This window comes from Mastomys coucha, unplaced genomic scaffold (assembly GCF_008632895.1).
Source record: "Mastomys coucha isolate ucsf_1 unplaced genomic scaffold, UCSF_Mcou_1 pScaffold23, whole genome shotgun sequence".
NCBI lineage: Eukaryota > Metazoa > Chordata > Mammalia > Rodentia > Muridae > Mastomys > Mastomys coucha.
The window spans coordinates 30,760,126-30,772,816 of NW_022196906.1; the positions used below are offsets into that span (position 1 = coordinate 30,760,126).

A 12,691-nucleotide genomic window follows, 5' to 3' on the forward strand; every position below is an offset into this window, starting at 1 on the left:
GATTCACTTGCCTCTGCCTCTTGGGTGCTGGGATTAAAGGTGAGCACATCTTTTCTTCTTTTTCAAATCTCAACATAACTTTCATTTTTAGTGAAGTGCCTCTGCATTCGGTTGCTTATCAGTAGTTTGTCTCAAACTGCCGCTCAGAATTTGGCAAAAACAGAGCCTAGTATCCCCTTGACTCATTTCCTAATTATTACTCAGTGCCAATGCCCTGGTGAAGAAGATTCAAACTACTTTCTGGGGTGGACATGTGGGTGCATACCTAAAACTCCAAATATCAGGATGAAACAGAAAAGCTGCCATAAGTTTAAGTCCAGCAAGGCCTACACAGTAAGATCCTATCTTAAAAACACAAGTGCAGCAGCAAGATAGCAGAGTGAGCAAGTGTTTGCTAAGCAGTCCTGACGACCTAAGATGAACCCCCAAAACACACATAAACATGGACAGAACCAACTCCACAAAGCTGTCCTCTGACCTCCACACATGTATCATGCATTTCCACACACATGGTAATAAAAACAAAACATATGTGTACATACTTTGATTGCTACACAATCTCTATTGTAGACTTTGAGCCTTTACAACACTGGCATCAAGCACAGTAACAGAAAGGACAAATCTTCACGTTTTTATTTGTTGGTTTACTAAACTGTCATTCTTTAATTTTTAACCTTAATTAAAACTTTCTCTTTATTTTTGAAGCATGCCTCAGCCAGGTCAGATTGTCCTTAAACTTCCTCTGTATCTAGAGATGACCTTGAACTCCTGTTCCTTCTGCTTCCAGCTCTCAAGTGGTGGAAGGACAGACACCTGGCTAGTGGAAACCCCCTTTAAAAAATGTGTATGGGTGTTTTGCCTTGTATCTGTATACCCTGAAGTTCAGGATTTGTTAAGCCACCATATGGATGCTGCTGCAATCCAAACCAGGTCCTCCTCAAGAGCAGCCAGTGTTCTTTACTGATGAGCTACCCTCCATCCCTGGAAAGCCCCTTTGAACCTTCTTTTAAAGTAGGAAGTTAGAATGAACATAGTTGGTGTAAAATGCTCATCAAAAAACAAAACCACAAAAAAATCAACAATCACTTTGATAAACACAATTATAACACTATGACCCAAGCTCAGCCTGAGAACATCTTTCATCTTCCTGAATTTTCTGAAATCTATATGCAGATTATTCAAGACAAAGTCATTCAGATCTATGAATACATATACCTTAAGGATGTGATTTAGAAATCAAACATCATACATTTTATGGGAAACCAGCTCACGTTTAATTGTGATATTTTAAAATTGTACAAGTTTTTTTACATCTGCCCTCCCACCCCATGTGTCGACTCTTAAAATGACAGGAAAACATCACCAATCACAGGTTGAATGGTTTAGTAAGTTTACCCCTTCAGTTCCTATATGAAGCACCCAGTATTCCTTAAAACACCAGTCTGACCCGGCAGTGGCCAATAGTAATTTCATCTTCAGAGTTAAGAAGTTCAGATTCTCTGAGCATACTATGATGCAGTGGCACTTGTCCAGAACTGGTACCATCCCATAGCTGGGGAACTTTAAATGTACCAGTGAAGAAAAACTGTTTCCCCTTCAAGGGGAAGAAAGAACATGACTCCTCAAAACCCTCAACCAGTTTTGCTGAGGTCTATCTGTCACAACTCTTCAGGCTCCATTTCCTCCCACTCTTTTCTTTCCTTTTCTGCAGCAGAGCAATAGAGACCAAAACCTAACCTGAGTTACAAGAAAACAAGACAGTGATGGCTATAGAGGGAGTGACCTGGAGCAACTGGAATGCTCCGTTACCTCCCACATACAATGTATGTGCTTCACAGAAAAACAGTAATAACAAATTCACAAAATACAACAGTTAAAATTACAAAGCTCATTCATCCAGGGGTGCTGAAAGGCAGGAGGAAGTGGGAGGGTAAATGACACAAGGAAAGGGGAAACGAGTACTCAAATCAACCAGTCCAGGCACAGGAGCTGGCAAATGCTAAAAAAACAGCTGGAAAACTCTGGTCCTTCTAGACCTAGGGTGGTGGTAAAAATCCACATACTGGAGTCAGGAAGATTCCAATTCAAAGACAAAGGAATATGCAGAGGGCCCTTGGCAGTGGGTCCTGCCTTCCAAGGCAGGGGGAGGAAAACAGAGAAAGAGCTGCCACATCCTCCACCCGGTCCCACCCGCCCTGACAGCAGGACTCAGTGGCCTGCCGCAGCTTTCAGTTTGGCAGGAGAAGGGTGTGGTGAAGGGAATTTCTCTGCTGAGGATGAGCTGCTCAGGGCTGACTGCAGGTAGACGGTCTTGTGGAAAAGTCTGTTGCTTAAAAAGACCACCAAGGAGAAGAGGCGCAACTGGAAAAGACTAAAAGAAGAAATCACTTGTTAGCTCCCACTTGATCAAAATAACCACTTCAAACATATTATAGCTTATCTGACTATTTGAAATTTAAAACCATATAGGGAGAAACACGGCAGTAGAATCGAAGGAGCACAGATATTAGACACATGCCTTGATCATCATATAAAATATTTACTAGGTGCAGAGCAAGTACCAGGATAGACTATTTGCCTAGCATGCTCTGAGTTTAATTCCACCACTGGAAAAAAAGAAATGTAGCATGTCCTGTTACTGCTACAAATGTATTACAACCAGCATTTTAAGTTGTTGGGATGGGACTTTATTTATTTATTTATTTATTTATTGTTATATGTAAGTACACTGTAGCTGTTTTCAGACGCACCAGAAGACAGCGTCAGACCTCATTACGGATGGTTGTGAACCACCATGTGGTTGCTGGGATTTGAACTTAGGACCTTCGGTAAAGCAGTCAGTGCTCTTACCCGCTGAGCCATCTCACCAGGCCCGGACTTTTTTTTTTTAAAGATTCTATTTTATGTATATGATTACACTGTAGCTGTCTTCAGAAACACCAGAAGAGGGAATACAGATGGTTGTGAGCCACCATATGGTTGCTGGGAATTGAACTCAGGACCTCAGGAAAAAGAATCAGTGCTCTTAACCGCTGAGCCATTTCTCCAGCCAATAAAGATTTATTTTTTATTATTGTATCTAAGTACATTGTAGCTGTCTTCAGACATACCAGAAGAGGGTGTCAGATCTCATTATAGATGGTTGTCAGCTACCATGTGGTTGCTGGGATTTGAACCCAGGACCTTCGGAAGAACAGTCAGTGCTCCTAACTACTAAGCCATCTCTCCAGCCCCAGGATGGGACTTTTAAAGGAAATAAAATTATATTTTATGTTAGTCTAGATTTTTAAAACTAATTTTGTGGAATTTAATGTTTGCCTACAAGTATGATTGTGCACTACTTGTGTACCTGGTGCCCATGGAAGCCAGAAGACAGTATAGGATCTTCTAGAACTAGAGGTGTGAGGTACCAAGATACTGGGAATTGAACTGAACCCTCTAGAAGAATAGCCAATCAATGTGAGCATCTCTCTCTCTCTCTCTCTCTCTCTCTCCCTCTCTCTCTCTCTCTCTTTCTCTTTCTCTCTCTCTCTCTCTTTTGGTTTTTCAAGACAGGATTTCTCTGTGTTGTCCTGGCTATCCTGGAACTCACTCTGTAGCCCAGGCTGGCCTTGAACTCAGAAATCCACCTGCCTCTGCCTCCCAAGCACTGGGATTAAAGGCGTGTGCTATCACTGTCTGGCCAGATCCTTTTTTTTTTTTTAAAAGATTTATTTATTTATTTATTTATTTATTTATTTATTTATTTATTTATTTATTTATGTATATGAGTACTTTGTTGTTATCTTCAGGCACACCAGAAGAGGGTATCAGATCCCATTACAGATGGTTGTGAGCCACCATGTGGTTGCTGGGAATTGAACTCAAGACCTTCAGAAGAGTAGTCAGTGCTTTTAACCGCTGAGCCATCTCTCCAGACCCCATAATCCAGATCTTAAGAGCACCTCTTTGTATGGTCAGATCACAAAGAACCTACTTTCTTTGAAAAGTAGCCATTACTACAAAACTGGGCTTTACTCAGATGTTTATAAAAGGACTTATATTCAGTGATTATTGGTTTAGAACTCACTCTGTATCCCAATCTGACCTTGAACTCATTAATCCTCCTGCCTCAGGCTTCCAAGTGCTGGGATTAAGATATGAATCACCACACTAGGTACAGCTATTAAGTTTTAAGAACAGGTATAGCTGGGTGGTGGTGGTGCACGCCTTTAATCCCAGCACTTGGGAGGCAGAGGCAGATGGATTTCTGAGTTCGAGGCCAGCCTGGTCTACAGAGTGAGTTCCAGGACAGCCAGAGATATACAGAGAAACCATGTCTCAAAAAAAAACAAAAAAAAGAAAAAAATAAAGTAAATTATTGGCTATCAATAGAAAGAGGGCCCAGTTCATTTTGAGAGAGACCATCCTTAGGCTGATGGTTCTGAGTTATTTAAGAAAGGAAGCTGAGGGGCTGGTGAGATGGCTCAGCGAGTAAGAGCACTGACTGCTCTTCCAAAGGTCCTGAGTTCAAATCCTAGCAACCACATGGTGGCTTACAACCACCCGTAATGAGATCTGATGCCCTATTCTGGTGTGGCTGAAGACAGCTACAGTATACTTATGTATAACAATAAATAAATAAATCTTAAAAAAAAAAAAGAAAAGAAAGGAAGGAAGCTGAAGAAAACATTTGGTATCAGCCAGTAAGCAACCCTCCATGGCCTGCTCCTGCCTCCAGGTGGTTGCCCTGTTTGAGGTCCTGTCTGACTTCCTTCAATGATGAACAATGATATGTAAATATAAGCCAAGTAAACGCTTTCCTCCTCAAGCTGCTTTTGGTCATGGTGTTTCAACGCAGCAATAGTTAAGTAACCCTAACTAGGACATAAGGCTTTCCATCAGCCTAAGAGATTCAGAGCATAAGTCTCATCACTAGTACTTACTATGCTTTTCCAGGAGTCTTTGCTTCATTGGCGCTGATGATGAATAAAGGAAACAGGATAGAAAAGAGGCAGCCACTGTTTAAAAAAAAAAAGGTCAACTTTACAAGGCATACTTTTTCCTAAAGTATTATAAGCCTCACATCTAATTATCTACCTCCAGGAGGCAGCATAGAAGATTTTTTTATATTTACATATTAACAATGACAAATGTCACTATTAACAACAACAACAAATCTTCCTGCTAGTCAAATGTAAAATGCTGGTACAGATGCAGAATAAAAGATACTTACTTAAAACGTACTTGTAAGAGAATTTTAATTGTCTTAGTCTTTCAAATTCTTTTTCTAGCCAAATTACCTGATAATGTAGGAGGATTGCATTGCTGTGAGGAAAGCCAAGGGCAAGCCAAACCCAAAGTAGTAAGGCCAATTCCTTTCTATGTTCGACAATCGCTGGTGCATTTCAATCCCTAAAAAGGGGAAGTCAGCATACTTAAGGTTCATTTTATTTACAAGACTAACTGCCAGACAATTATTTAAGGCTTGGGTTTTAGACACAGAGCTACCTACCATGTGGAACACCACAGACACAGCATATAAAACATACAAACCTACCAGGTTCTTGATGAGGCACACTTTTGATCCCATCACTTTGAAAGGCAGAGGCAACTTGATCTACATAGGGAGCTACTGACCAGCCAGGACTATACAGTAAGACCTTGTCTCAAAGAATTTTATAAATATAATATAAAGCTTCAATGAAAAGATTTTACAGTAATCATAATTTTAAAGTAACATTAATTTTAGCACCAGCATCCTTTGTCAGGACAGCCTACAAAGCAAAGTATCAAAAAAGGATGGCATCTTGCTAGGCAGCAGTGCCTTTAGATCCCAGGACTCACTCAGGAGGCAGAGGCAACAAATCTTCAAGGCTAGCCTGGTATACAAAGCAAGTTCCAGGACAGCCAAGGCTAAACACACACACACACACACACACACACACACACACACAATCTGTCTCACAAACAAACAAAAGAATGGCATCTCCACTGAAAGCAGTTAGCTACTTTTTCAGCCACACTCACCAAGATGAATATTTGAAAAGTTTATTTGTTTGTTTTTTAATATAGAATCTTATATATGGCCCAGGTTAGTTTCAAACTCAAAATCCTCCTATCTCTACACCAAAGAGAATGCAAGAATTACAAGTGCTGGACACCACATGAAGCAAAGTGTTCTCACAAGATTCCCAGCCTGGTATGGTGACATACGCATGTAATCCCAGCACTCAAAATGCTAAAAATAAGAGTACTGAAGTTTGAAACTAGCTGGGACCATAAAAAACTTCATGCCACCAAGGCTATGCACAGGAAAAAAAGAATGCACCCTTATAATGTCAACACTCTGGAAGTAGATGAAGGCAGATCAAAGTTGAAGGTCACCTTCAGCTCCATAAAAGTTTAATGGTAGCATGGCTACATGAGATCTTGACTATAAAAAATAATGAACTGATTTAAAAAGAAAATAAGTAAAACTTAAAAATGATAGAATGAAAATCCCAAAGTAACGAAATGAGCTGTATGTATTTGATACTGCACATATGTAATCCCAGCACCTGGGAGGCAGAAGCAGGAAGCTGAAAAGTTGAAGCCAGCCTGAACTAAAAGAGAGAGTGCTCAAGGCCAGCCTGGTTACATAGCAATACGAAGTAAAATCAAAATTATTACTATTCTAAATGCACAGGAATCTACTAACTTCTCTGAAACAACTTGTGCTTTTTCTGCCAACTTCTGACAGAGCTACATCACATTAAACACTAAAATGGCAATTAATTCTACAATGCCACTTCCCTGGCCCCAAAGTTAGTAAACACACTAGGCCAAAGGCACCCAATGACCTTTCAGAAACTTGCTAAGTGCTTAGGTATTGAACAGCTTAGTCTGTATAGCACCAGGACTTCTAGGGTCTGAGTTTCTTAGCGTAGACTTACCTTTGTTGAACCAACGGTACTCAAAGCAGTACAGTGAGTAGAGAAGAGACATATGCAGCAGACTAACCAGCTGACCCACAAGATGGATGGGGAAGAGACTCACAAACATGCCCTGGGGAACAAAATGCAGCACATCTTAAGTTCTGGAACTCACCATGACTCCAGTCAGACACAGCCTCCCCGCTGCCTCAAACAGTTTAACTATAGGATCAGAATCTCAAAGGGAAGAGGTAAATACATGGATCTTATAAGTTTATATTTAAACTCTAGCTGATTCTGGTAAAAACACCTTTAAAGTCTTTCTCCCCTTTCCTCTCCCCTCTCCCGATACACATGCCTCAGTGCTATTGTCCTCCTCCTGCCTCTTTTTTAAATAAAGGCTTTAAAATGTTATACGTATGAGTATTCTGCTGCATATACGGGCATGTACAACATGTGTGCCTGTACCCTCAGAGGTCATAAGAAGATGCTGTTGCATCAACTGGGACTGGAGTTACAGATGGCTGTGAGTCACCATGTGGGTACCAGGAACCAAACCTGGGTCCTCTGCAAGAGCAGAAAGTACTCTTAACCTGTGAGCCATTGTTTTCAGCCTCCACTTTCTTTTTCTTAAGTGGGTTGTGTATGTGTGTGTCCTCTTAAATCTCAACTGTGTAGCAATTTTTAGCTCTACCTAATACTATTTTAGTTTAGCTTCTTAAAGTGATGTTCACTGGGTAATAAGTAATGCTATGAAAGCAAGATGACTGAGGTCAAATCCATAGCACCCACATAAATGCCAGGCAAGGATGTATATGACAATAACCAACACTTGACAGAGAACAGACAAAGACAGATCCTAGATTGCTAGCCAGCAGTAACTCTAGCCAAAAAATAGTGACCTTCAGATTCAGTAACAGACCTCATGTCAAAAAATAAGGTGAAGAGTGCACACATATTCCCCACCCCTGTACACACACAAATAGAGTGCTTTAAAATTCACTACTTGCCATAAGGCATATATGCATAGTCCTCATCTTTGTACAGATGCAAAAACCCAACTTTGTGAAGTCCCCTCCCACTAACTTTTCTTTCTTTTTAAAAATGTCTCCATGTGTCTCTCACCTGAATAAGGAAAAGTGCTTGTAGCAAAAGGTTGAAGAGCATGTCAGCAATTATTTTGCTGACACTAGGGAATGGATGAGGTTTCCTCCCTGATACCTCAAACGCCAAGTCAGCTATATCCTGAAACAAAGAACAGTAATATAGCAAAACATGGATTGAATAATCCCAGTGTCCATCCGCAGAGTTAAGGCCACTGGTTTGCTGCTAGAACTGCCAGGTGAGAAAAGTCTGCCTCAGTAACCCAAGACAGTAATTTAATTTATAAAACTATAAATAATACCCAACTGATTGCTTAGCTTAAAAACTTTAAGGACTGAGAACTGTTTTATAGGCCACTAACTTCATAGGCTAAAATGTGTGACCTAGTCAACCCAGCATGTAGAACCCATTTTGTCCTGCACCTACTTGGAACCAAATGGCATTCACAACTTTGCTAAGCACAAACAGGGGGAGCACCCAAAGAGCACTGAAAATTGATGTGAGGAAGAATTCCAGCCATGACCAAACATCTCCATGAAGTGATGGATCACCTACAAAAAGCAAAGAGTTATTAAAGAGTTTAATTAGATAGATAGAAAGCCTCAAGACCCAAAATGGAACTATTTTGTGACTACTGTTCTGCTTCACATTCTGGCCACAGCTCTTAACTGAGTAATCAAAAACCTGCTTACAAGGTGACTGAGATGTCATAGGAACTAATTACCAGAAACCACCTGGACTTAAAAACTGTACTGCTACTTACTAAGAGCTTAATTAACTTCAATTTACTTATACATAAATGGACAGGCCAACAATGCCTATCTCAAAAAGCTATCGAGCAGTCTAAAATAAAAACATCAAATTGCTGGTATATTAGGAAGTGCTCTGGAAATTGAGGAAGACTAAAAACAAATATCTCAAACCTCTATCCCCATCGAGAGCAAGATCCATGCATACTTACCAATAATCTGGGCTGTTACTGATTGAAGCACAGGAATAAACACTCGGTAAAACAAGAGGAGACTGAACTGAAGGAAAAAAGGCAATAAAGTAATCAAAAACCCTTCTTTAAATAAAATAAGGCACCAGGCAGTAGTGGCACACCTTTAATCCCAGCACTTAGTAGGCAGAGGTAGGCAAATCTCTTGAGTTCAAGGCCAACTAAACATATTTATTAATATTTAAAAATATTAAAACAAGGACTTTCACCAGTTAAGATTGTTAGTTTATAAACCAAGGGGCTAGAAGTACTTACTGTAGGAGTGCAGCAAAATGGTACTATGTATCACTGAGACTTGGGGGGCAGAAAACATTTGACTAATATTCCCAAAGGATAGATATGTACATATAAACATAGTTATATTTACTAGTTAAACCTAAAGCTAGTATCTGAAAATATTAGTGAAATGTTTACATTAAGATAAACTGAGTCACCTGGCAGTAGTGGCACATGCCTTTAATCCCAGGACTTGGGAGGCAGAGGCAGGCGGATTTCTGAGTTCCAGGCCATCCTGGTCTACAGAGTGAGTTCCAGGCCAGCCAGGGCTACACAGAGAAACCCTGTCTTGAAGAACAAACAAAAAGATAAACTGAATCACATGGTCAAAAGAGTATTTACTCATTCTTGCAACATCTCAATCTCACTAAAGACTAAGATAGTTCACAATTCATTATAAGTAACCAATCAATAGTTAACAACCAGAAACTAGGAGAATCTTGCTTATCTGGCTACATCTACCCTTCTCTGACCCCACAGATGTTCTAGCCAAAATGCCAATGTTAAAACAAGTTATTTATAACAATACTAAAATCTAAATCATATAACAAACATATATTCAGGACTCTGGTTACATATAAGTGAATGAGAATAAAAAAACCACTACAGGTGCACAGAATCCAAGTGCATTTGTTTTGGGTGGTTTTGCTAGTAAGTCTGTCTTTCCAGACAAGGTTTCTCTGTGTAACAACCCTGGTCTGTAACTCTGGAGATCTAAAGTCAAGATCTGCCTGCTTCTGCCTCCTAAGTACTGGGATTAAAGATATATACCACTTTGCCTGGCTCATGTTTGTTCTGTTCTTGGAGGCAGGGTCTTTATGCATCTCAGCCTGATCTCAAACTCACTATGTAGCCAAGGATGACCCTGAACTTCTGATCCTCCTGCTTTAACTACTAAGTGCTGGTATTATGGTATTTCTATTTCTTTTTTCTTTTTTTTTAAGATTTATTTATTATATGTAAGTACACTGTAGCTGTCTTTCAGACACACCAGAAGAGGGCATCAGATCTCATTACAGATGGTGGTGAGCCACCATGTGGTTGCTGAGATTTGAACTCAGGACCTCCGGAAGAGCGGTCAGTGCTCTTTAACCACTGAGCCATCTCTCCAGCCCGGTATTTTTCTTTTCTAAGATTTGTTTTTATTTTCTTATATGTATGGGTCTGGCTGTCTGTATGTGCATCACATGCATACAGGTACCCATGGAGTCCAGAAGAGTCTATAAAATCCCCTAGAAATGAAGTTAAAAATAGTCATGCTTAATGTAAGTACTGCTTAATATAAGTACTCTGAACTGAACCCAGATCCTCTCCAAGAGCAGCAGTTGGCCTTAAGTACTGAACCATCTTCCCAACCCTACAGTTTTGCAGTCCCTAGATGGTCTGAAATTCATTATGTAGATGAGATTGGCTTGGTCTCACAAAGATCAGCCAGCCTCTGCCTCCCAAGTACTAGGATTATAGGCATGCACTACCATACCTGGCAATTAATGTTTTAGCTATCATACAAAACGAAGGGCTTTGTTTTGATGTTTTCATACAGAGCTCAGTGCCTCACCCCCCTCATCCATCCCCTATCTATGATAATCAGCAGCAGCTCAAAAATGAAAGATAATTCATAGAAACAGTTGAGAAATATTAATATTAAATATTAATTTAATAACAATCTAAAGAAACTTGTAAAAATCCTAAAATTTGATGGGGAAAAACTTACCCAGAATACTCCACCATTCCAAGCACAACACTGGAAAATTCTACTGACAATACGTGGCTCACTGGAAAATATGAATTATGAATTTAGCTTATAAGGCATTCAGGCTACTTACTAATGCTATCTACTGACTCCATTTTATAGATTCTATTGACACCATATTATCTTTAAGCTCCTAGTTTCTCCTAAAGTTTTAATTCAGTCAATAAGAAAAGGTTTCTGAGGAACCAGGTATTTTTGAGACAGAGCCTAGCCTCAAATTCTTGGCAGTCACCCTGCCTTAGTCTTCACAGTACTTGGACTACAGACATGTGCCACTATACCCAGGTGAAACCAGAGTTTCTATTTTGCTGTTGTCAGTTTTTGAGATAGGATTTTTTCTGTGTAGCCCTGACTGCTCTGGAACTATCTGGCTTTAAATTGTCTGCCTCTGTCTTCTAAGTGCTGGTATGCTGGTATTAAAGATGTGCACTACTGGCTATTCTGGGGGATGGAGGGGAGAGCGGGACATAGAGGCTAATGAGATGGCTTACTGTGTTTGCTATACAAACCTGGAAACCTGAGTGTGATGCCCTGAACCTATGTACAGGTTTGGAGGAAAGAAGTAAATCTACAAAGATGTCACAGATGCACCGTGAAAAATGAACCTATCCTCCCAATGGCAAATAACTCTTTAAATGCTTTTATTTTTATCTTTGTGGGTATTTTGCCTGCGTAGATATATATATATCTGAGTATCACACGTGTAGTGGCCGTGGAGGCCAGAAGAGAATTTTGGATTCCCCCAAAAGCAGAGTTGTTAGCCCCCATATGGGTGCTGAGAACTGAACCCAGGTTCCCAGGAAGACCAATTAAACATTCTTAACCACTGAGCTACCTCTCCAGTGCCCAAATAAAATAAAATTTGTGTATGTGTGTGTGTTATTTTGTTATGTGTGTCTCTGTGTGTGTATTCTGTCCTCTAAAATCTGAGGTAGGAGCATATTAAAACAAAGTCTGGGAGTAGGGTTTATCTATAAATAAATCTAGAGACTTTCCTGCAAATATCCATCAAATCACATACTTTTTGTGGTCTCTATTTGGCACTCTGATTTTATTTTTTTGATTTTGTCATTGTTTATCGTTGTATGTATGAGACATGCATGTAGGGGATAAGTGTACTGCTCTTCCGAAGGTAGTGAGTTCAAATCCCAGCAACCACATAGTGGCTCACAACCACCCATACCACTTGTAATGAGATCTGATGCCCTCTTTTGGTGCGTCTGAAGATAGCTACAGTGTACTTACAATAATAAATAAATCTTTGGGCCAGAATAAGCAGGGGCTGGTGAGTGGGGTCTACCAGAGCGAGCAGGGTTGACTAGAGCCAGCAGAGGTCCTAAAAGTCAATTCCCAACAACCAGATAAAGGCTCACAACTATCTGTACAGCTACAGTGTGTGCTCATATACATAAAATAAATAAAGCTTGCCCAGTGGTGGCACGCCTTTAATCCTGGTACTTGGGAGGCAGAGGCAGGTGTATTTCTGAGTTCCAGGCCAGTCTGGTCTACAAAGTGAGTTCCAAGATAGCCCAGGGCTACACAGAGAAACCCTGTCTCGAAAAACCAAAATAAAATAAAATTAAATTAAATTAAAATTAAAGCTTCTGCAAGGCAAAAGACACTGTCAATAGGACCAAACGGCAACCAACAAATTGGGAAAAGATC

General features: G+C 40.1%; 1 protein-coding gene across 3 annotated transcripts in view; it reads right to left on the reverse strand.

Moving 5' to 3' along the window:
* Positions 1–1,250: 1,250 nt before the first annotated feature.
* Positions 1,251–12,691, reverse strand: part of Ei24 (EI24 autophagy associated transmembrane protein) — a 22,213-nt gene continuing 10,772 nt past the window's right edge. For all 3 annotated transcript variants that reach the window (XM_031344710.1, XM_031344708.1, XM_031344709.1), the window contains exons 4-11: positions 10,988–11,048; positions 8,959–9,025; positions 8,424–8,548; positions 8,019–8,138; positions 6,915–7,026; positions 5,283–5,394; positions 4,926–5,000; positions 1,251–2,371 (exon numbers count right to left, since the gene is read on the reverse strand). In XM_031344710.1, the coding sequence (XP_031200570.1) occupies positions 2,209–2,371; positions 4,926–5,000; positions 5,283–5,394; positions 6,915–7,026; positions 8,019–8,138; positions 8,424–8,548; positions 8,959–9,025; positions 10,988–11,048 (835 nt within the window). In that variant the 3' untranslated portion in view covers positions 1,251–2,208. The remainder of the gene's footprint in view (positions 2,372–4,925; positions 5,001–5,282; positions 5,395–6,914; positions 7,027–8,018; positions 8,139–8,423; positions 8,549–8,958; positions 9,026–10,987; positions 11,049–12,691) is intronic.